Source organism: Amphiprion ocellaris, chromosome 8 (assembly GCF_022539595.1).
Source record: "Amphiprion ocellaris isolate individual 3 ecotype Okinawa chromosome 8, ASM2253959v1, whole genome shotgun sequence".
NCBI classification, from domain to species: domain Eukaryota; kingdom Metazoa; phylum Chordata; class Actinopteri; family Pomacentridae; genus Amphiprion; species Amphiprion ocellaris.
This window is the reverse complement of record NC_072773.1, coordinates 23521698-23544821: the sequence shown is the minus strand read 5'-3', so window position 1 is coordinate 23544821 and position 23124 is coordinate 23521698. Positions and strand designations below refer to the sequence as shown.

Sequence of the window (23124 nt, the reverse complement as noted above, 5' to 3'; positions counted from 1 at the left end):
TAGTATGTCGTCCAAAATTGGGTAAAACCTTCATAGTTTAGTATGTCGTCCAAAATGTCATTAAAACATCATAGTATGTCGTCCGAAATGTCACTAAAATGTCATAGTTTAGTATGTCGTCCAAAATGTCATTAAAACATCATAGTATGTCGTCCGAAATGTCACTAAAATGTCATAGTTTAGTATGTCGTCCAAAATGTCACTAAAACGTCATAGTTTAGTATATCATCTAAAATGTGACAAAAACCTCATAGTTTAGTATGTCGTCCAAAATGTGGAAAAAAGGTCATAGTTTAGTATGTCGTCTTTATCTGACATATAAAGCTCTTAACAACCAATCTCCATCATATCTTAAAGACCTGATAGTACCATATTATCCTAGCAGAACTCTTCGCTCTCAGAATGCAGGCTTACTTGTTGTTCCTAGAATCTCTAAAAGTAGAATGGGAGGCAGAGCCTTCAGTTATCAGGCGCCTCTCCTATGGAAACAGCTCCCAGTTTGGGTTCGGGAGGTGGACACCCTCTCTATTTTTAAGACCAGGCTTAAAACCTTCCTTTTTGTAGAAAAAATATTTAAAGTTTTTTTTTTTAATTAATTACCAACATGTGAGTGAATACATGTTTTTTGTGATGTATTAGTTATTTTTTAGAATTTAACAAACCAGGGAAAATCTGTAGAATAACAGTAAAATGTTTTTATAAAATTAAAGTAGTTTTTTCTACAGTATAGTTTTTACAGTATAAAATCAAGGCCTCCCTATTATGATCCCATGACCGCTTTTGAAAGAAAATATTTTCGTTCAGTCTTTTGTAGTTTTTTGGTTTGATTGTTTTTTTTTTGTTTGTTTTTTTTAACACCACATTTCGTTCTGTCCTGTCTCTGTCTCTGGTATCTGATAGCGTTTCCTCTACTGGGTTGTGCCACTCTTCTCTATAAATTTCTTCGTCTAATCCTCCTGATGGCACTTCGACGCTTTGTTTACGCTCACAGCTACTCGAACAGTCATGAGGACCATCGGCTGGAATATTCTCACTTTTGCCTTTGCCCTGACCTCAGGTAAAAATATATATACGTATTTAAACAAAAAGGGGAGAGAAAGGGAAACATTAAATTGCTCCGATTATCATTGTTTGGATATTTAACCTGATTTATCTTCCACACTAACAGCTCAGGGACCAAAGGAATGCTCCTCTCCGCTGGAATATCCAAACATCAGACTGTCCAGCAGATACAGCAGCAGGAACAAGTTCAGCAGCGGAGACAAAGTTTATTATAACTGCGCAGAAGATTACACTCCATCCACAGGCAGTCGAGCTGTGGAGTGTAAAGGAGGAACCTGGACCAGACTCACTCTGAAGTGCGACAGTAAGAACTTCACGTATTTACTTTTTCCACTAATAAGAGCATAAAGAGTCGCTTTCATGCTGTTCTTTGCTGAGTAAAGAGATTTTCGCAGAGCAGAAATGGGATTTAAACAGATTTTAAGCGGCCTGAAGCTCCATAACGTCCTCTGCCGGCCATGTGTCCAATCTCTGTGTTTTTAATTATCAGGTCAGATTTAAGGAGAATCTGCAAAAACAATAATACATGTAAAAAGAATATTTTGTAACCCAGGTGCTTCACAAATTGAAGAAAAAATAAGGCACTCTTTTATTTATTTAGACGTTATTCAAACTAAGCAACAAAACTACAGATTAAATGGTAGGTTCACACTTTTTTTTAGTCAATTAGGTTGGCCTATAACACTTTTCAGACATAATCAGTAAGTTATATGAAAGGAATCAGTAAAAACAGGGACTAAGGAAATACAGCCATATATGCTGATTATAATTCACACTCCAGTGCAATGTTACAGCTGAACCATGGATATAAAATGGACTTTTTCTTATCTATTCATGTTAATCACAGGAACTCATCTCTCAATATTTACATTTCTATGCATCAAGAGGCATTGCACTGGTATTTTGTTGTATGCAGAGTTTACAAGGACAATAAAAGCTCTTTGATTCATAGATAAATATTAATGCAACGAGGAAACACTAGAGGCACGGCAAGTCAAAATTCAGTTTAAGCAAACTATGACAATAATAATTTAAAAAAAACAAGCAGCAAGAAAAGTTTTTTGAGGAAGTTGTTCCAGAAACGTAGCCCACAATAACAAAATGCTGCCTCACCGTGGGTTTCTATTCTGGCGTTGGGTGTAAATAAAAGGCCACCACCAGAGGACCTGAGGATGAAACAAATCTGATAAATAGGTAGAAGCAAGACCATTAAAAATTCAATAAACCAATGAAAGGATGTTAAAATCTGATCTAAAGCAGACAGGTAGCAGAGATTTTACAACTGGTTTAATCTGTGGTTTCCTTCTGGAGTGTGTGCTGCTGAGACTGAAGCAGATAAAGTTGAGATATATTTTTCTTATGGAGATAAACTAATAGTCTGACCTGCAGGTAATAAAACTGTGCAGCAGAGTCTTAGGACTGGCTTGAGAGGTAAACGGTATGTTTCCAATGTGAGCCTAGAACGACAGTCAAATATGAGGATTTTTTTTCAGTGTCTACAATATTTCACTGATAATCCTTAATTAACCTCATAGTGTTCACCTTAATCTTTCTATAAATTACATTAAGTTAAATTCATGTCGAAGTGTAATAACTTAATTTTCTGGACTCGCTAATAGATGCTGGAGAAAATAAGTAAAAATTTCTCTTAGATAAAATCAGCTTCCTTTTCAGTCAAGGATATAAACCATTTGCAGCTGATTTTCTCATCACTGCAACAGTCTGTTCTGTGTCAGTGATTTAAACACCAACAGGCTGCTGCTTGACCTGAAACCACTCACTGCAATTTGGATAACATAAATGCACAAACCGGTCTTTAACCTCAGCCGTCTACAAATACACTACAGTACCTACTTTTACCTGTGGCACATATCCGTAATACCCTCCACAGGAAAGCTTATATGTGGTTTTATTTGCAGCTTGCCATCCGTGTTGTTTTTTTTTACCATATTGAAATTCAAATTTCACCCTTGATTCATCATTTATTCTCTTACTGCCTATGTTTTGACAGAGAAGTCCTGTGGATATGCTGGTGATCTACTCCATGGGCAGCTCCACTATGAGGGGAATTCATACCTTGGGGAGAAAGTTTATGCTACATGCAATGAGGGGTAAGTTTTAAATCAAAGAACTGGTGTAAAACGTAATAATAAGACACTCAGTTTGTATCTGACTGCATTTTCTCATCAACAGATACACTCTGAAAGGACAGAACTACATGATTTGCCAGGCGTCTGGGTGGACCGGTGAATTCCCAACTTGTGAAGGTGGGTTCACTTCCTGAAAGCTGGTGGTGTTTATTAAAACTCTGTAGTCTTGAAGAGCTGCCATTAGGTGGGCGGTGTTGAATGATTTACAGCTACCTGACTGTGACGCACATTGAATGTACTTTGTTTAATCCCTTAATTCACCAAAACACATTTTTCACTTCACCAATAACCTCATAACAATAGATGCTGAGATGTTCAGTGTAAAGTCATACGTTCTGTATGTGGTCATCCTGATGACAGTAGACTAGTCAGGCTTTTAGAACGTCACACATTTGCCTCCAGATTGTGAAATTTCTAAACTTTAGTTATGTTGTCTGATGGAGATTCAATATGCATTTACAATTTTTAAGAGGTACAGTGGTGGAGTCTAAGCACTGATTTTTGATGCTTAGCCAGTAGAGCAGTATTTACATTCCAGACTCTCAGTGGTGGACTTCAACCAAGCACAATTTTGATGTACTGGTCCTTTAAGTTTTTTCCATGTTATGTTACTTCACCTCAATAAAACTACACCAGTAAAATGCCCCAAATGCACTTTAACAGAATGTACTAATTCAGCTGTAGCAGGGTCAACTTTTCTATTTTGATAATTTCTGACTTTTGCTTCTCTAAATACTTTGGTACTTTTTAAATTTTTTTTACAGCTACCTTTATCTAAGTAAAGGATTTCTATTCTCTCCGCCATTGGTCATCATACACTGTCTTATATTCAGAAGGAAAAAAACAATCCACTGTTTAATGTTGCTTCATCAGAGGGAGAGACCACCTGCTCCACTCCAGCAGTCACCAACTCTGTACACAGAGCTGGAGGCGTTTCTGAGTACCAGGTCGGAGAAACCATGAGCTTCGCCTGCCAGCAGGGTTTCCGTCTGGATGGAGCTCAGCAGATCACGTGTGGCTCCGATGGCCAGTGGCAGCCTCAACCTCCTAAATGTCTTCCTTCCCCTGATAAAACTCAGCCTGCTGAAAGTAAGATGAGATTTCTGTTGGACAGCCAGTTATGCGGTTGTAGCACTGTGGCAAATGGACACTATCTTAGTTTGCTAAATCTAAACTAGCACGTTTCTCTCTGGAATATGTGTTCAGCAGGTGCATGTGGTGTGCCACAAAATGTCCAGAACTCCAACGCCAACCTTGCAGACAAATACATCACCATGACATCTTTTCCCTCCAGTGCCAAAGTCTATTACGTGTGTGATGTTGGATACACTCCAGTAGGAGGCAGCAGGGTTCGCATATGTAAGAATGGAAAGTGGACACCACTGAGGCTGAACTGTGAACGTAAGGACATTTATATTCCTCTACAGTCATGTCTTTGTGTTTAGCTTTGTAACTGCTTCTGTACATCAGTACTTGTTCAGTGATGAATTCTTAAATGTGTTAGGGAATTCTGCGATGTCGAGAGATGAACGAGGAGGCAAACTCAGAGACACTCTGGAGACTCAGATGGCTTAATGTTGAGAATAAGGTTTACTGATATCAGGGGAAATGATACGAGCAACATAGTGATGTGAGCACTGGCAGCATCAATTCTGAGGATTCTCTTCAACCTTGGGTATACAAGGAGTTGGGAGGAAAGCCATATTCAGATATGGAGACAACTTATCTCCTCAAGAACGTCAACTAGACAAAATCTAATCATAACCAAGTCATGTTTTTAGTACAGCATGTGTCTTTGCAGCATCTGCCTTTCTCAGGGCCATATTAAGAACAGAGAGAGCCTAAACATGCTTACAGCCTTGGCTTGAGATAAGCAGAATAGGAACAAGGGTCAACCAAGAGAATGATTTGAGGTGATCGAAGAAATACCTCAGTAAGGGGAAAGAGAGTAATTTTTCCTTCACAAAAAGGTCGTGTGAAGTTGCTGTGCTTTCTGACATATCTGAACAACCAAACATTTGATCCTCTGTGAAACAGTTGCTACAGTTAAAGGTAGTGACCTTGAACACAAGGAAAATTTGCTAATTTTATTAATAGATCCAATATTCTTCTGCAGAAAAAGTAACTACACCTTCAGATGCTAATTTTGCATCCTTTAGTAGAAATAACTTCTTGTAGGCACTTTTCATAATTGTCCATCAGTCTCTGACATTATTTTGTTGATATTTCATGCAACTCCTTCTGCAAGACGCTTGCAGCTACAGGATGTTTAGGGCTCTGACACGGCCATCCCATGACCCTCCATGTCTTCTTATTGATCCAACCCCTACATTGAAAGTGTCATCTTCAGGACAGATAGTCTCATATTATTTTTAATCAGTACATAATATGATGCAGAATTCACAGTTTAATCAATGACAAAGAAAACAGGAGGAGGTTATTGCAATTGATCTGTTTATTTTATGTAGTCACATTGTGAAAAATAACCACATAATGTAAAATTTGTGTTTTTTCTTTGAGTATTTCGTCTTTATCTATGGACACAGTTTCAAAGAGGATCAAATGCTTGCTAGTCCAAATGTGTCAGGAAAGAAAACTAGTAACAGCACTTACTTTTTCATATTTTTCTACAGTATTTGCCAGCTGTAGGATGAGAATACTAGTGTGGCATCATTAGTGGTCACATTTGTTGTCTAAAAAAAGATATATTTTGTTTTTTCCAAAGTTATTCCTCATACAGTCGCTGTTTTTTAAACTATCATTGTCTATCAAAACTGAAGAGCACTTTTCTATAAGGGCTTCAAACTTCTCATTAGTCAATTGGCAGCTTAAAAAGTCATGTTGCATCTGTCCTAAAATTTATGTTACTGTTGCATTATAACATAGTACAAGCTTTTCAAATCATTCTGCACTCTCAGCTGTGTTACCAACATGACAATAGCTTCAAAATGGACGTTAGACTTTTTTTAAGACTGCCTAATTTGAGCAAATTTTACATTTCATGGATATTTACACATAACAGCGAAGGAAAAGGAAATTAACGGCATCCTTGAAGGTGGAAAAGTGTATGTGATATGTAATAATATGCTAAAACACAGGTACAGTGCTAGGATGTGTGACCCTCTGGGTGCAGTGGACATAAATGTTGAATTATTTTTATGTTTTTGCCTCCAAAGGGAAGCCTTGTGGTTCTGCAGGAGAGATTGTAAATGGACGCTTTGTTTATTCTGGAGTAGAGTTTGGAGACACTGCCACAGCCGTCTGTGATGAGGGGTAAGACAGTTAAAGAAATCCTTATTCTGGGCTACTTTCTCTCATGCTGACATTCTTTACACTTCCAGCAATCATTAAAAAGGTGACTTACAGATATTTTGTCATCAGGTACATTCTTGTAGGAGAAGTAAGAAGAAACTGCATGAGTAACGGCTGGGATGGACGTATTCCTGTTTGTGAAGGTGCAACTCGCACACACACAACTTATGCTGGTTTTCCTGAAACTCTTCATCCACATTAAAACTACTGTGTTTCTCACAGCTGTGGATTGTGATGACCCACCAGTGGTGAAGAATGCAGAAATGAAAGGCCCTCAGGAGCCACCTTACAACTACAGGACTGTGATTAGCTACCAGTGTCGTGTGGGAACCCTCATTGGGCAAAAGGAGATTTGGTGCACCAAGAATGGGACGTGGAGCACACCTCCAGAATGCCACGGTAGCACCAAACACTTAACATGACAATCTTTATACAACCTTTCTTGAGTTTTTATTCTGTTCTTGACAAAAATGAGTGAAAGATTGGTTCCCTTTCCCTCAAAGAAATTACATGTCCACCGCCAAATGTGACCAATGCCTTCTGGATGAGAGCTCAGAATCAGTTCTTCCGGCACCAGGACACCATATTAATCGAGTGTAGACGTGGCTTCATGATGAAGGGACCGAACTCCATTACTTGTAATAATGAAGGCCAGTGGATCCCCCGTCTACCTGAGTGTCGACGCAGACGTAAGTGATCAGTTCTTTTTTTTGTGCTTCCTCTAGTGTTTTTAGCTTTACAACACTTCAAAATTAGAATTAAGCCTCTTCTTTTTTTCTTTTTTTCCCAGCACGTCGTCAGCCATACAGGAGGGGATAAAATGCCAGCTGAAACATGGCAGCACTATATTCAGTCAATCCTGATGAAACTATTCAACAGCAACAAGTGGAGGATGAAAATAATCTGATTGTCTCTAAACTAACAATAGATTCCTTCCAAAATGACTATTCTTAAAAAAAAAAAAAACCTTTAATAATGCACTGTGATATATTACGCCTCTACAACCTGTATATCATCATTATATCATAATACAGACATTAAAATATGTTTGAGATGAAGCTGAAGTACAGTATGTTTATTTTGATAAGTGTTTTGGGCAGTAACAAGAACAAACTTGTTTCATTCACCTCTGTACATAAGTTTTTTTTCTTTTTTCCTTTTTTTTTTTTACAGTTGATAATGTTATGTGTATCATCTCTATAGACTAAACTGTGAGTGAGCATTTCATGAACAAACAAGCTACAAGAAAATAAGAACACCAATTCCATTCATTTAAAAAGACAATACAAAATCCAGACATTTCTTTACATGAGCAATAACAATTCAAGTGCAAATATCATTATCAACTCCGATACATCATAGCAAACTCTCGTTTAAAAGGCAGCAATAAAAAAAAAAAAAAAAAAAAAAAAATCAGGTTGCAGGAAAGAAGCTGATTCTGGTGGGAGAGGGTTTTTTTGGGGAATGAGGGCACGTGGGCTGAATGAACACAATGAGTTTGGTATCTATGGAGAGATGTAAGTAATCAATAACTGAAGTTAGGATTAAAAATTATTGCAGAATTTTAATAGAAATTCCTCGTTGCTTGGCCCAACATAACCCTCGAGTTTGATAACGTGGTCAAATTCCCTTTTTGTCATCCTAAATTTGAGTTCTTTAAATACAGTTTGGTACATAATATGTAGTGTACCATCCCACATATTTGTATTTACATGAGTGGTGACTAAACAGTCTTAGATGTTGGAGTATTACTTATATCTATTCTGGGTTTACAGGTTTGAATATACAGTTTAACACTGGGGATTATCACAGTCACTTGCAGTCATCTACACTAATCTGACTGCAGTGGTGGCATTCATGACTTTAAAGGAATAGTCCGTATATTTTCAGAAATATGCTTATTCCCTTTCTCGCAGAGTCTTGTTGACTTCTGTAGCTCACAGCTGGCAACCATCCCAATGTGGAGAAGCAGAGAGGGCTGCTGGCAGGAGGCTCAGCGGTGTACTGCTGGGAACGTGGTCCACAGCAAAGGTGGATTTTAGCCACCAAAGAAAAGGAAAAAAATCAATAACTGTACTACATTTAGAATATTCTGACTTCTTTACCTTACTGTCAGACAGTCCATTCCTCGGGCCAGTTTCCTCAACAGTAGAACTTCTGTATTCAAACACACCTGTGTTGCACTGCTGGAACTCTGGTGCACTTCTGTAGAGTAATACAGAACTTCTACATTGGAGAAAAAGTAGTGCCAAAGAAAAGGGTTGCCGCAGAGTATTCTAAATATAGCACACATTTAAATGGACCGTATCCTTTTTTTTCCTTTAAGTTAGCTAAAAAAAGTTGTCATTGACCCCGTTCACTGCAGTACACTGCTTAGCTTCCCTGCTAGTAATCCTCTCCACTTCTCTAAACTTGTTAGGTGCCGACTGCAAACCACTTGTGGTAAAACACCGACTACTGATGAGTACCTCAGACAAACCAACTGCAAAAAAACTAAGAGATGCTATATGATGGAGGAGGAGGAGGAAGGAGAAGAGATTCCTGGATCACAGGAATTGAAAAGACATGAGGAAGCATAAGTTAGCAGAATGAAAAGCACCCAAAGTCTGCTCCAAAAACCAGACGTGTTTAATTGTTAGCTTTAGTGGTGCAACAGACAGATTTTGATGTTTTTGGACAGAGCCAAGACAGAGTTTCTGTTGCTGCAGTTTATCATAAAGTCCCCCTTATGATAGACTGTAAAAAATAATGGAGTCCCACAAGGGTCATGGTGAGATTTTTTAAAATTTGTTTTACGTCACATTACTTTTTTGTTACCTCCCAATAACTGTTGTGTTCGTTCACAGTATGCTTTAATTCCTCCTGATCCATATGAGCAGTTTGTGGGATGATCTGGTCCATTTATAAACTCTGCCAAGCCAGAGAAAGTAGAGATGATGGTACATTTTATATGATGCATTTATTACTCATTATTCTTTTTAAAAGGTAGATTTCAGATAGCATCCAGCTGCTGGTTGTAGGAGCAGCTGCTCTGTCTGCTGTGATGGTGAAGGTGTAGCTGGATAGATGGTTGCTGTTGAGACTCTGACTGCTGCTATGTTTCCAGCTATGGTGCCGCAATGTCCAGCTGTTAACAATTTGAACCTGCTGTGCTTATTTATTTGCAGAGTTTTTTTTTTGTTTTTTTTAAAAAAAAGCAGTGTTCTGTAACTGGACTGGACCAAACTGTTCAAATGGATCAGAAGGAATCTAAGATTATATTACAAGCGGATGCATGCAAAAGAAGTCCTCAAAAAACTGTCGTCGTGACCTTTGAAAATAGATCCATACCAAGCAAACACTCAACTAGCTGCAGATTGATATTTACCATATAGATGCATGGCATTGACTCTCAATAGAAAGGCAATAAGCAGACTTCACTCAAAGTTGTAACATTCCTTTATCTTAACATGAAGCAAACTGTTTTGTTTTTTTTCACTAACTTAAATTATTTTACCCTGTTTTGGTTCATCTTCTGAAATCACAAAGAATTTTTTTTTTTTTTTTTACACACCAAATACTTATTTTTAATTACATTTTAAGACTTTTTTTGTATTTCTTTAAGAGTACTTAAGCCTAAACTTCTTCTGTCCATAATGACTGATAAATATTTTATACAATGAGTCGCAGCCCAAAACACATTTTGTAAGTTTCATTGGAGGGGGGGAGGGTCCTAACGGTATAACCAAAATGAATGCGTGCCATTTTCATTCATTGCACTTTGTACTAAAAAGGAAGGATGACGGGCTCTAAATCTAGTGCACAAAACAACTTGACCCGCCCGTTTTGGATGGTCTTTGGAAGAGCTGTCTTCATTGGGACAGAACGAAATGTGAATGGGGCAGGGATCAGGTGTCTTTGGATTTGAGACAGGTGGGACATCAGGGGCAGAAAGTGATTTGGGGGGTCCTGCGTAAGCAAATTAGGATTAAAGAACTCAACCCTCGTCTAATTTATTTTCATTATTTACAAGACTGAAATAAAAACACAATAAAACTGGTAGTCCACAGACAGGCAATGTGACATTATCAACTTACTGGATGTAAGAACTTAAGTATTTCAGGTTTGGAGCTTCCCTTTGTTTTAAACCTACGGATTATTAGTGTGTAGAGTACATCAGAAAGACAATATGAGATTGAAGAATTAAAGTGACCTTTTAAAAGAAGCAGCAAACAAAATGTCCCTCAAAGACATTTCTCTCTCTCTCTGAGACATGTTCCACTAGACATCACATTATCTCATTTCTGTGGCTCTCACAATTATTTATCTCCCAAACACCCACTTTGTTCCTAGAATGATAAACCACCGTTTTGTATTTGCTTTAAGTTGACTTGGAAAAAAAAAGCAACAGAAATTATCTGAAGGTTGGAAAACGCTGGTACAGTCTAAACAGACAGAGCAAAACATAGATTAACTGTTTTAACAGCAAAACCCTTGGAAACTGCTCTAAGAGCGCACATCTAGCCGGGCTTTCAATGACCTGGAACGCAGCTGCAACATTCATTTTACAACTGCTCCTCCTCGAGGACAACACACAGACACCGAAGATGGAACCAGAGTTACACAACACTTGCACAACACTTACAGTCATACTTAATGGTTGGAGTTGGAGCTCAGACCACTCCTTTAAGCAAACACAACAGCAAGCTCTACCAAGCTCAAACCACACACAAAATGTCACTCCTACTATCTGAAATAGGCGTTTCTATTGTTGTTTTCTGTGATTCCATTGCACAGCACAATAGAAACCAAACCCACTCACATACTGTACATCCCCACTAAAATGCTCGGGATCGCTGACCTGTGATGAATGGAAACTGACAAAACAAAAAACCTAAAACACAAACGGTGTTCAATGTATCTCAGGTCTGCATAGTGTTTATCATCAAAGCCTATGAAAAATAAGAAGGGTAAACATACTAGTATGTTTTGTGTTTTTAAGTCCTGTGAGAGTCGTGGGCCTGTAAGGTAGAGGGGGACGTCTGGGTAAAGGGTGGGGGACGGGGGTTTGGTGGTGGTGATGGTGGTGGTGGAGGGGTCGTGATCCGGCGCGTCAGCGGCTGCTTGACTTTTACTTGTATGGTCGCAGGAAAGCAGAGACTTTGCTGCTTATGAGACGTATGAAGGAGCGGGGCAGCATCTCGTTAGACTCCCGAGTGGTGTACTTAAAGTAGTTGTTTGGGTGAGCCAGCACGTCGAAAAGAGTCTTAATCAGTTTTTTATCCTGTAGAAAAGAAAAAAAACGCATTTGCTATTTACCAAAACTTACTTTCATGCTTAATTACTGTCTTGCATATGTGGCTGTTTCACAGTTCTACGGAACACATATTAATGCACCATCTGACTCATGCAAGTAATAAAGTTTACCGGCAACAGCATTGCTGAGCGTTGCGACACCTTTAATGAGCAGCTTGTGGCTTAACGGAGTGACGTCTCTCAGGTGTTCTCAGAATCAACAATAAATGATGGCAATGATTTACACCATAACAAGGAAGAAAGGCTGAGCTAACCTTGAGGATTTCTTGATGGTTTTCTGAGGCGTACAGCCGTCCATCTCGCACTATGTCCTCTACGAGCTGTTCGTAGTCCTCTGAAATCATAAAAACAACATAAAATAACATTTAGCGCCAGTCATCACATGGCGTGCTGAAAACAGGTCATGCATAACCAAAACAAGTTAGGTGATGAAATAATATAATACACAGGCAAAGCAAAAAAAAGAGAAACAATTCAGACAGTTTGAAACTCCCTCTGACTCAGTTTACTGTCACCTAATGGAATGTTTCACTATTTAATATGAGAACAAGCTACACACAGGAGCATTAATGTGGGTGGTGGGATTATGACTTTATTTGATTCGAACTGTGTTGACACTTTGTGGTACATACTTACAGCCAGCCATATGCCAGCTCACACTACAGGGGTTTAAAAATCCTAACACATGTTGAAATCTGGTTGTATGACACACATAAGGGGAACCTTCACAGATATTCTTTAATCTCAGACATGTACTCACTACAAGATTTGGCAATAATGGCGCATCACACACACCCACAGGATGTGATTAAGATTATTGTACCAAAGGGAAGAATGAGAGAGCAGTGCGACACCTCACGTGATCTAATGAGGAAGCAGATGTAAATAAAATGGAGATTTGCTGCAATAGTAACAATACTTTGAAGTGAGAAAAAAAAACATAAAGGCAGAAGGCTAAACAAGTCTGAATGAGAAAAGCGAGAGAAGAAAAAAAAAATCCTGATTTTAACTTGTAAATGTCAAACATGTTATAAATCACAACCAAAAGGATGAATTTTAAAAAAAAAGATTTAGTGTGACCCAATACATAGTATGTCAAATGCCTAAAATACCCAGATATCCTACTACATCTGGGTGGATTTTGCTGTTTGCAAGTCAAAATGCTTTTCTCAGCATTCTGACCCACAATCCTCTGTGCCGCTACGTCATATGTTGTGGTGCCTCATGTGAGTATAAACGAGCTTGAACCGCCAAGAGCTCACAGACAAATGACAGCTCATTCCACACTACAGAATGCGATGGTCAAACCTTAAGAAACAATATTACAACAAAGTAGTATGTCTTAAGCCCTATTTGCATGGGATTAGCATCACCTCGGGACCAATAGTGATTTGTAATAATTGCGAAGGATGTCTGTGATCTTAATCCTGTGCAAATGCACCACATCTGTAATTTGTAAAGTAAAAATTCCACCGCGAATTACCTACCATATTTCGCCAAACACTGTGACGTCTTATGATAGTACTAATCCCGTGTGAATCTGCATCTATTTTAGTTGTTGTTGTTTTTTTTTTATTGCGTGCCTTTTTATACTTCTTTCCTGGTTGAATTATGGAGGCTGCAGTGGAAATTACTGACAGCATTTTAGATGCAAATGCAGGAGTAGGCCTATACACAACAGGCCTATGGACCATTCTCAGAAACTGTAAAATCAGATCAACAAGAAGAGAGGAATTTCGGAGGATACTGAGATGGATGACATGTGTAGCAGGATGCGGTAAGAAACATTTTTCTAGGCCTGTCTTTCAACAGGCTTAAAACAAACGCCCTCACGGCCTGTTATGCCGACAACGCTGCCCACTGTTCTCAAGTCACATTGCTGCTTTGACATATTTACTGTTGCCATGATGACTACATACCATAACATAACAGCGTATGTTGCGACATGCACAGATTTGACATCATATCCAGTCTGTGATGTCAGTAAATTTGAGTAAAACACAGACTTCACTTATCCCGTTAGTAGGAGAACTTTCTTACTATATTTCTCAAGAATTAGTGTTCCTAGTAATCCAGGTAAAGCAGACAAATCACAGACACACTTGTCATTAAAGCCGCTGTGTCCAACTTTCAGAATCGGTGGATGTCGCCATTTCCATACCATCATAAGTAACGTAGGGGATCTGAAAGCCTCTGGCGCTGTTGACCTCATTGGATTTAAAGTTAATCCAGAGGCGTCTGGATCGAGCTGTGAAGGCGATGGGCCGCTCGTAGGTCTGACATGTCTCATAGGTGGTGATGGATGTAGCCGACCCTTGCAGGAGCACAAGACAACAATCAGGTTTTCAGTACTGTTTCGTGTAGGGTGCAATTACGTATTTGGAAATTCTACGGAAACAACAGCCGGAAAGAGAGACACTCACAGTTCTTCCTCATAACCAGCACATCTCCACACTCATCCTCTGAGGGCAGGAAAATCTCTGGAACTACGATTAGGATCTTGCGCTTACTGGGCGGATTGATGTTCCAAATACACTCCACATTAGCAGGGTAATTACCAGGGTAGTTAGGTGACTCAATGTAACCCATGAACTCGCCCATCTCACCACCACATTGCCTGTCTAGACGTACACAAACAAACCAAATTGGATTCAAGCTCTAACATTTAAGGAATGTGAAGCACAAAACAGTAATTTTTATACTCACTCTTGCACTGTGAGACACTTGTGGCACCATCGAAATCAGTAGTGGTGTTTCCTGGACAGGAAATGCAGTAGTTCTGTCTAAACTCTGTCTGATAGGTCCCTACTGGGCAGCGGATACACCGGTGTACTGTGGTGTTGTAGTAATGACCTGGAGAACACTGAACTGCAGGGTGGAGACGCAAGTAATACATTACTTGTGTGACTATTTGAGTGTTTTCCAGTTAAAGAAAAAAAGAAAGTCAAGCTGACCTTTGACTTCACAGTCATGGAAGGAGCTGGCACCTTCCCGCTTGGTGCTTAGTCCTCCCCCACAGGGGAAGCAGAGGGTCCGGCCCAAATCTGGCTGGTAGCTGCCCTGAGGACATGGCTGACAAGGTTTGAAGCCATCGCTGGAGAAGTACCCTGTTGGACACTGACCTGGATGTGATTTTAAGAGCGCCGAGATCAGATTTACCAGGGACAGCAGCACTTCACGTGTTTAACACTGTCACCGGGACTTTAAACTAGGCTACCTGCACAGGAGGAGATGTTCCGTGCCCCGACAGGCCCATGGCCATCACTGCCAGGGCAGAGGTCACAGGCCAGCTGCCCCTCCTTCTCCTGGAAAGTGCCGGGTGGACACTGGACACAACGCTCCTGCTCACCGTGGTAATACGACCCTGGCAAACATCTGACTGAGAGCATATCCACAATGGCTCCGGTCAGAGATGAGCACATACTTCACTTTAATTATTCATTAAGTCAGTAAAACTAAATTCAAAATTGAGCTGCTCACATCACCCTGCATTCAACAGTGATGTCTAATAAATTACTGGCTGCATTCAGGTTACATTCTGACTCTTGGCTCTTAAATCTGATGCATCTAACCATCATAGCAAGACAATCCTGGTCCAGCTCTCTGATCTTACCACATCTGCCACTGTCCCTCTCCCAGCCTGGGCCACAGTTCTCTGGAATGGGGGTAGCCTGGGGAAGTTTTTGGGCCACCTCGTATTCCAAGCCAGCGACTCGGATCAGGAAGCGCTCCTGGTTGATGGACTTCTTCAGAGCCTTGATGTAAGTCTTGACCTGCTTCTCCATGCGCTGTCTCAGGCAGCTGAGATTGCAACTGCCTGGTTATGAATTAATAAATAATGAGAATTTTAATATAATCACAGTTTAACTATTGGATTCAGTCAAATATCAACAAGCTCCACACAGTCAGTAACTGCAGTCAATGTTTTGCTTCCAGTGAAATCTCTGACCTGTAGTGTCTCCAGGTTTGACCTCAGCTTCCAGCTCCAAGGTAATGCGTGTCACCTCTTTGTTAGAGGGGTTTCGAGCACGTCGTCCTTTAGCTTTCTTGGAGGAGTCACATTTGAGGTTCACAAATGTTACCAGGCAGTTGCTGCAGGGTTGCCCTCCACCTGCAGACATGATATCACATAATCTGTTAGGCAGGAATGAGACTTGCCTACTCCATTCATAGGTTCATTATAATTAATGCTGACTGACATTTAAGAGATGCAGTCTATAATTTTGTATAGCAGAAAAATAATTAGTAGTTATGTAACAGCTGTAACTAGTTATTATTTTAATTACTGAATCGCCTACCAGCAACTTTCTTGATCAGTCAAGGAAATGTTTTGTATATAAAATCTCCAAAAAGCATGAAAATGGCATCTTTATTTCTTTGAATTGAATAACTTGTTTGGTCCAACTACCAGTTAAGAACCTCAAATTATTTAGACAGCAAAAATATATGGCAAAGAGCAGCAGCAAATGCTCACATATATGGGTCTTTTATTTATTTAGAAATAAAATATGCCTTCAGTAATGCATGCAGATGAAGACTGACCTGGTCCCAGTGTCCGTCCCCTGTCCTCCGTCCTTCCCGTCAGCTTAGGATGCAGGTGACATTTGGCATTTTTAATCTTGAAAGACGCCGTCTGCTTCACTGGAGGGGCCAAAGTCTCTACAGACAAACACAGCCCAGTGGGTAGGATGACACTGAAACCTCACGCTGCCATCACCGCAAAGATATCTTGTCTGTGCTGTTGTGATTCTTGAAGAGAATCTAAGAAACTGGAGGGTAACGAACCTATGCAGCTCTGACTGCTGCTGGAGTTGAGCCTGGCGGGGGACTTCCCTCTGAGAATGGGGATCCCACAGCTGACTGAGTAGCTGTTATCAGACTCTGCAAAAGCCCACACACAAGCAAACAAGTGTAGAAAATGTTTGCAACACGGAATTTCAGAGACTTCTGTCTGGTGTTTTCTGGTTTCACTCTGACCGGGTGTGACATACCTGCCAGATAGTGAGCCTTAGAAGCACATGTAAGAGAGCAGCTCTCTTTCTTGCCCGTCTTGCTGCAGGTCAGAGTGGCTTTTGGTGCTATCAGTCCAGGAGGACACTTCACCAGCTCTGTGAGGAAATAAAAGCCATACTGAATCATATAGTGTTGACAGCAGAGACAGAGAGATAGAAACTGCGGAGGTGCTTGTATATGTATGTGATGCACTCTGTGTATCAGTGAATCAACCACATGGGGGCAGTGCTGTTACATACCAATACAGTCCTTCTTATTCCAGTGCAGCTTGTACCCTGGTGGACAGGTACACTCATAGCTCCCCAGAGTGTTGATACAGCCGTATTTACAACCTCCACGGTTTATACTGCATTCATCAATATCTGTGAATACATGTGTTGACATATGAACATTTTGTGGCCATGTGTAAAACAGCCAACTACACATGTTTACCTGAACTCTAAAGGATCAAAAAATATGAGCGAAAAAGCGATTTTTATTGACAAGGAACAAACAATGTGATCAGAACCAAACAATCCTGATGAACTGAATGAAAGAGAAGTCTGCCTGATGCAAAACAGTACAGCTGTGAATGACGGAGTTGTGTGAGCTCAGTTCAATCCATCCTGTCAGAGTCATATTCTGGGAAGATTAATGTGTTTGCACGTAAACAGTGGTGATTTCTGGTTTTGATGTCACCCACAATCAATTTCATGGTCCAAATTTCTCTTGCCCTTCACGGTGGGAGTCCCGTGGTAAGTAGTAAATTATAATCACCTTTTCAAACACATGCTGAGCTAAAAACCACTAAAAGCATCCGGGATCCAGATGAAGTCTGGCTGCCATCGATGCCAGACAGAAAATCAGTTTAGTGAGTGGAACTGAGGATTCGGCAGGCTGCGGACAAGTGGCAGAGACACCGGGAACAGAGACGGAGATAATGGCAGTGATTGATGATGTGGCCTGCTGATATGAAATGCACTTTCTTGTCTCATTCAATTATTCACCCAGAATAAAAACAGTCTGCGTGCTGCTGCACTCCCAGAAGAAGATGATGACTTCATCAGCAGCGCTCTGTCGGTGTGTAGCCAGCTCTGCTTGGAAATGATGTGAGGGATGTGCTGCTTATCCTCTGCATCAAAGCATTTGATTTATAGGACAAAGAACTCTAATGAATATCTGATGGAATCTGATCATCTGCCAGCAGCTGTTGTTTTGACTTCTTTGTTCCTGCCACGCTTGAAATGTAACCAAATAGATGCATTCTAACATTTCCCCGGCTCTTTTTAATCTTTTCTTTGCGTGCTCTTACACAGCAGAGCGTGGAGACGAGCCAAGAAAGGAAAGGACAGAATTTTTAAAAAAAGAAAAAGACAAACTGACTTTAGACTCAACAACTGCTGCGTGTCATGTAGAGGAATGTCGGGATGAGTTGGAGAGTTAGTGGAAATGTGGTCATCTTTAAATTTTAACCAATTTTGTGTGCTTATTCATCATCGTCAACAACTCCCAGTCCAAAAAACGTCAGAATTTAAGTGTTCTTTCTTTTAGCACAATCTGTGCAGCCTATTCTATATTTTACATTCAACTTTAAAAATATCAACTTGCACTCTGTGTTTTGGGGGATTAAACATCTCCTTTTCTTACATCTATGCACACACACATTCTTCAGTACAACGAGGATGCATTTTTGTGAAGGTCAATGCTAACTGGAGCAAATGGGGTAAATTCAAAAATCCTTGCAAAGTATTTAGTCGCAACTGTTCTCAGTCTATTTTCCTACGAGATAAGCAGAGATGAGCAGATTGTTTTGCTAGCTGTGAGGGAGAATGGCTGGATATACTCTCACTGAGGAGGAATGTTGACAGGCCTTGGCACAATGCTTGACAGCAGGTCACTGACCTAATTGGGTTTGTTTAGGGTGAGTCTATTGTTAAACACTGAACACGGCTTTCTGGATTGTTTGGCAGCTACATTTCAGTTGATAAACCACACAGGGAATAACATAACCTTGGTTGTGGCCGGGAATGAAGAAAGTACAACGAGGAGCACCATAAATCTCTGGGGTTATCTAACAGTTCCGACAGCGCCGATGAAAAGCGAGGGGAAATCATTCATCACCGGCTCACTCAACAATGGTATAGAGAGTCATTTACGCCTGACCATCTTCTCTCCACTCAGCGGCTCAGTGTGGCCTGATCACAGTCTATCATGTGAGGAAAAGCTTTACAAATTCAATTCTGGGGCATTTGTTTCCTGAGCTGACAGCTAATACAGCTACCCATGTGTGGAATGGATCCCATGAACCTATTAAACTTGTTTGAAATATAGTACAGTATGTAATGAATGGATGAAATTAAGTTACCGCTTACAATATAATACAATCCAGCAGCAATAAAAACTGTCTGTCAGACTCTGTCTAAGCATTCAAAAAGCTGCTATTTATTGCTGGCTCATTTTAATAGATTTCATACTTCCCATTTCTGCCCATTTGTATGTTGCACTTGTATAGTAATATATCATTTTAAAATACTTTTAAAAGCAGTTTACTGCAGCAGAGCTGCAGGCAGCAAAGAGGATTAGAATGTGCAACAATGGTCCTCATCTGGTATGCATCCAATTTGTTAATTATTGAGACTGTAACTAACTGCACTGTTGTGTTTGTGCAGACTTCATGATCGCCTCCATCTACACGCTAATGCTCTCTAGTCTCAGTACATTAAATTCTGTTGCAGCGTCTGATCAGTCGACCTGTCAAACTACAAACAAAAAACACAGAACAAATCACTGCAAAGCTATGTATTTTGAGTGCATATGCTGTCTCTCTGTGTCTCTCCTACTGCTACTGTGAGGCCCTGAGGCGCTGGAGACAGCAGCAGATTCTAAATGGTGATATACACTCCATCAAAGGGCTGCCGCAACACCCCGATGTGCTCTGGCGGGCCTCTTGGCAGATCTGACGTGCCCCCCCACACCTCCTCCTGACACCAAAGGCCGCTTCTGCTAGCTGTTCTACAGAGTACAGTAGCTACCTGCTCATTTTTGACGGACACGGTCATACTCCCCACCCCTTGAAGGACCATCATTTTCCGCATTTTATTTCAGGTTTTAGCTCATTAAGTACAGCACAAATTGTCTATACTTTACATTACTGCCAAGTGTGGCGTAAGTTCTTAGATTGATTTCCTGCCTTCCAGGCAGCCACCTGTTTCAGCTAATTTCAGTCCATTTGAAAACCAACCTGCAGAGACTTAAAACTGGCTTGTGATAGGTAATTCATCAGAGTGACAATTTAGTCCAAGAATGCAGCTGCATGCGTGGGCTTTTCTGTTATTTTTTTAGGATGTTGTGACATCCAGATTTACAAGTCAGGTGGTGAAAAGATCAACAATAACTACAGGCTGTGAAAACAATGATGTTAATTTTGCTTGTGTCTTTAATTAAATTGGTTGATTTTAGCTATTCCGCTTTCAAGTCTCAGACGTTGGCTTCAGTTTGTTTGTTTTTTTTCTTCCAGAAGCCACTTGGATTACCTGTCAAGAGCTTTCAAGTTGACTGAGTGAATAGATCTTTAGACATTATGTAACAAGATAAAACCGAATCTTTGGCCTATAAACCAATTCTGCACTGATTGTACTCTGGAATCGGGAAACTGTACTCTCTACCAGGTTTGCTTTGTTACTTTTCTATAATCGACAAAAGCACCTTTAACAGACATTTAGTTCACTTAATTGAAGGAAAAGTGCCAAAAAATGCAAAATGTGCACTGTCAGATTTTTTCAAGATTAAACTCATTACAGTGAAGATGATATATATGTATATGTTTTATTGTTTAGGTTGCTATTTTGGGCATTGAGTAGAAAATCTGACTTCTCGTGGCGCTGCTTTAATTTTTCCCACATGCTATCAAATGCAGCAAAATCTCACTGACAATGCCAAAAATGTGTCTTACTATTGTGAATTGTGGATCAATAAAAATGGAATAGACTACGGAAAATGACATTTGGATTGAGGGTATTTCATTGTAAACCAAAGCTTGGGCAAATACTCCTAATGGTAGCATTAGGGGAAAAGCAAAGCAAAATCTAAAAGTATTAGAATTCAACCTGAGAGGAACCTGAATGTCTCTAGCAAATTTCAAGACAATCCACACAGTATTTGAGATTTTTCACTCAAAGCCACGACTATGAATTTTATGGTGTTAGATGCAAAGCCAAGAGACCGACAAAGTCATTAGGTTGCATCCTTAAGGGACCATGACTGCCTGCACAAAATTTGTTTTGAAATTTCAGACTTTCCGAAAGTTTCTGAGGTATTTTAATGTAGATTAAAGTGGTGGAAAAACCATCCAACTGACACTGAGATCTAAGCTGGTAGTATGGTTTTAAAGCAACCAATGGGAAACTAAAAAAAGACTAAAATACAGTATACAGCACAGGTGAGTACACCAATGTGCAAAATCGCCTAAATGTCAAATGATTTCAAATGGCATCATCTCTCACAAATTGCACTATTTCTAGGTTGACAAAGTATTTTGTTTTATGGACAATCAAAAACAAATACTTTAGATGGACTATATTGACTTAGAAATCCTGTGATCATTAAAAGAAACTTGAGTACAAATGTGCTTTCTAGCTGCATGTACAAGGTTATAAAATGATGATTTGTGATCTCCAGAGCTTTAGCAGGTCTGGACCTACAGGGCTGTGTCTATCTGCATGTCTGCATCATGGCTCCACATGGACAAGAACTGTCAGAGGATCCAAAAAAAATTGACTGTGAGACTTCAAAAAGATGGAAAAGAATACAGGAACCAACTCAAAACCCGTGGAAAGGTATCTGCAGCAGTAATCAGCAGGTACACAATGAGTCATAGTACCACTAATCAGAGCTGCAGTTGCCATCCTCCTAAAATGATGCCACAAACAGTGCTCTGCTTTTACATTCTCCAGTTTTTCCTTCCATCCATTTTCTACACACCAACAGGAAAGTGCTTTAGACTTGACACAGAGGTTATCAGTGGAAACCAGAGTTTCTGTGACAGTGTAGACAGTGTGAAGGACGCTGTATAATATGAACCTCCACAGACGGCGTTCAAGAAAAGCACTCTGGTATAAAACTGTCAGATCCACTTTGCCAAAGGACATGAAAAGAAGCCTGATGGATACTGGAAGCATATTCTTTGGTCTGATGAGACCAAGATAAATTTGTTCGGTTGAAACGGGGTCAAGGGTGTTTGGCTTGACACAGCACAGTGAATGCGTAGTCCTGACAAAAGGAGGTGGAGGTGAGAGGGTGACAATCTGGGACTGCATGAATGCAAAGGGTGTTGGAGAGATGACATTTATAAATGGCACCATGAATGCCTGTGGGTATACCAAAATACTGTCTGACTCCCAGACTGCAGAAGCTTGGCAGAAGAAGAATATCCCAGCATAACAATGATCCAAATAACACTGCCAAAATCATAGAGGTTCTAAAGAAAAAAACGAATACCATGACCTGACCAAGTATGTCACTCGACTTGAATCCAACAGAACACCTTTGGGGTATTTTAAAGAGAAAAGCAGAGCAAGAATGACAGAATATCTCCCTTGAAATTTGGTGTCTTCATGCTGAGAAGGATTGAGGTTGTCATTATGAATGTAGTTGGACATATGACGCACTGAAAAAATAAGTTTGAATCTCCGTAATGGAAGGTGCCCATTCTTTTCTTGTACTGAATTTCTATTGCGGAGCCTGTATTTTTGAAATAGTAAATCTGAATTGGTGGTTTAATTTTAAAGAGCAAACACCATACTGTTCAATGCAATTACTGTTAAGTGATGGCATTTTAAGTCATTTGACATTTAAGTGATATTGCATTGTACTTAGTTCTGTGGTGTGCTGTTCTCTTTGGAGCGCAACCATGCAAAGTATCTAAAACCTTTAATCTGTCAGCAGCGCTTTATGTGAGCTGTCGGTAGAAATACGAATTAACATTAATCATCTACTTCTAGTGTTGTGTTTTCCTGCTAAACACAAGAGCTGCTAATGGAGGGTTAGCAGAGAGGTGTGGGATGCAAAGAAAGAGTGATGGACAGGAGATTTACACTGAGAGACAAGGCGTGGTGGGGGGGAACAGGCATGTCGACTCACCTCCACAGTGTGCCAGTCCATACAGGACGTAGCCTTTATGACAAAGACACTGGAAACTGCCGGCAGAGTTGACACAAAAGTGGTCGCAAGCACGGTCGAAAGAGCACTCATCAATGTCTGCGTGGATAGAAAGACATGCTGTTAGAAACTTCTCAAACACTTTAACAGATTACAA

The 23124-nt window shown here is 40.1% G+C and overlaps 2 protein-coding genes across 5 annotated transcripts in view; one reads left to right on the top strand and one right to left on the bottom strand.

The window, feature by feature from the left end:
- The first annotated feature begins 511 nt into the window (after positions 1-511).
- On the top strand, positions 512-7582 carry LOC111572101 (complement receptor type 1-like). Of its 3 annotated transcripts, none has more exons than XM_023275625.3 (12): positions 512-606; positions 901-1057; positions 1169-1366; positions 3074-3173; positions 3256-3329; positions 4086-4301; positions 4422-4613; positions 6389-6485; positions 6594-6667; positions 6747-6923; positions 7028-7213; positions 7315-7582. In XM_023275625.3, exons 2-12 carry the CDS (start codon positions 1006-1008, stop codon positions 7341-7343), a joined length of 1395 nt encoding a protein of 464 aa, XP_023131393.2. In that variant the 5' UTR covers positions 512-606; positions 901-1005; the 3' UTR covers positions 7344-7582. The 3 variants fall into 3 exon arrangements, with proteins under 3 accessions (XP_023131393.2, XP_054869248.1, XP_023131392.2); XM_055013273.1 differs by having other exon boundaries at positions 592-606; positions 4419-4613; XM_023275624.3 differs by lacking the exon at positions 512-606 and having other exon boundaries at positions 900-1057; positions 4419-4613.
- A 2-nt stretch (positions 7583-7584) lies between these two features.
- Positions 7585-23124, bottom strand: part of scube3 (signal peptide, CUB domain, EGF-like 3) — a 79982-nt gene continuing 64442 nt past the window's right edge. For both annotated transcript variants that reach the window (XM_023275622.3, XM_023275621.3), the window contains 14 exons: positions 22950-23066; positions 17072-17194; positions 16811-16927; positions 16605-16700; positions 16362-16478; positions 15769-15930; positions 15433-15636; positions 15037-15198; positions 14774-14941; positions 14526-14687; positions 14243-14440; positions 13981-14133; positions 12074-12153; positions 7585-11787 (listed from right to left, as the gene is read on the bottom strand). In XM_023275622.3, the coding sequence (XP_023131390.1) occupies positions 11635-11787; positions 12074-12153; positions 13981-14133; positions 14243-14440; positions 14526-14687; positions 14774-14941; positions 15037-15198; positions 15433-15636; positions 15769-15930; positions 16362-16478; positions 16605-16700; positions 16811-16927; positions 17072-17194; positions 22950-23066 (2012 nt within the window). In that variant the 3' untranslated portion in view covers positions 7585-11634. The remainder of the gene's footprint in view (positions 11788-12073; positions 12154-13980; positions 14134-14242; positions 14441-14525; positions 14688-14773; positions 14942-15036; positions 15199-15432; positions 15637-15768; positions 15931-16361; positions 16479-16604; positions 16701-16810; positions 16928-17071; positions 17195-22949; positions 23067-23124) is intronic.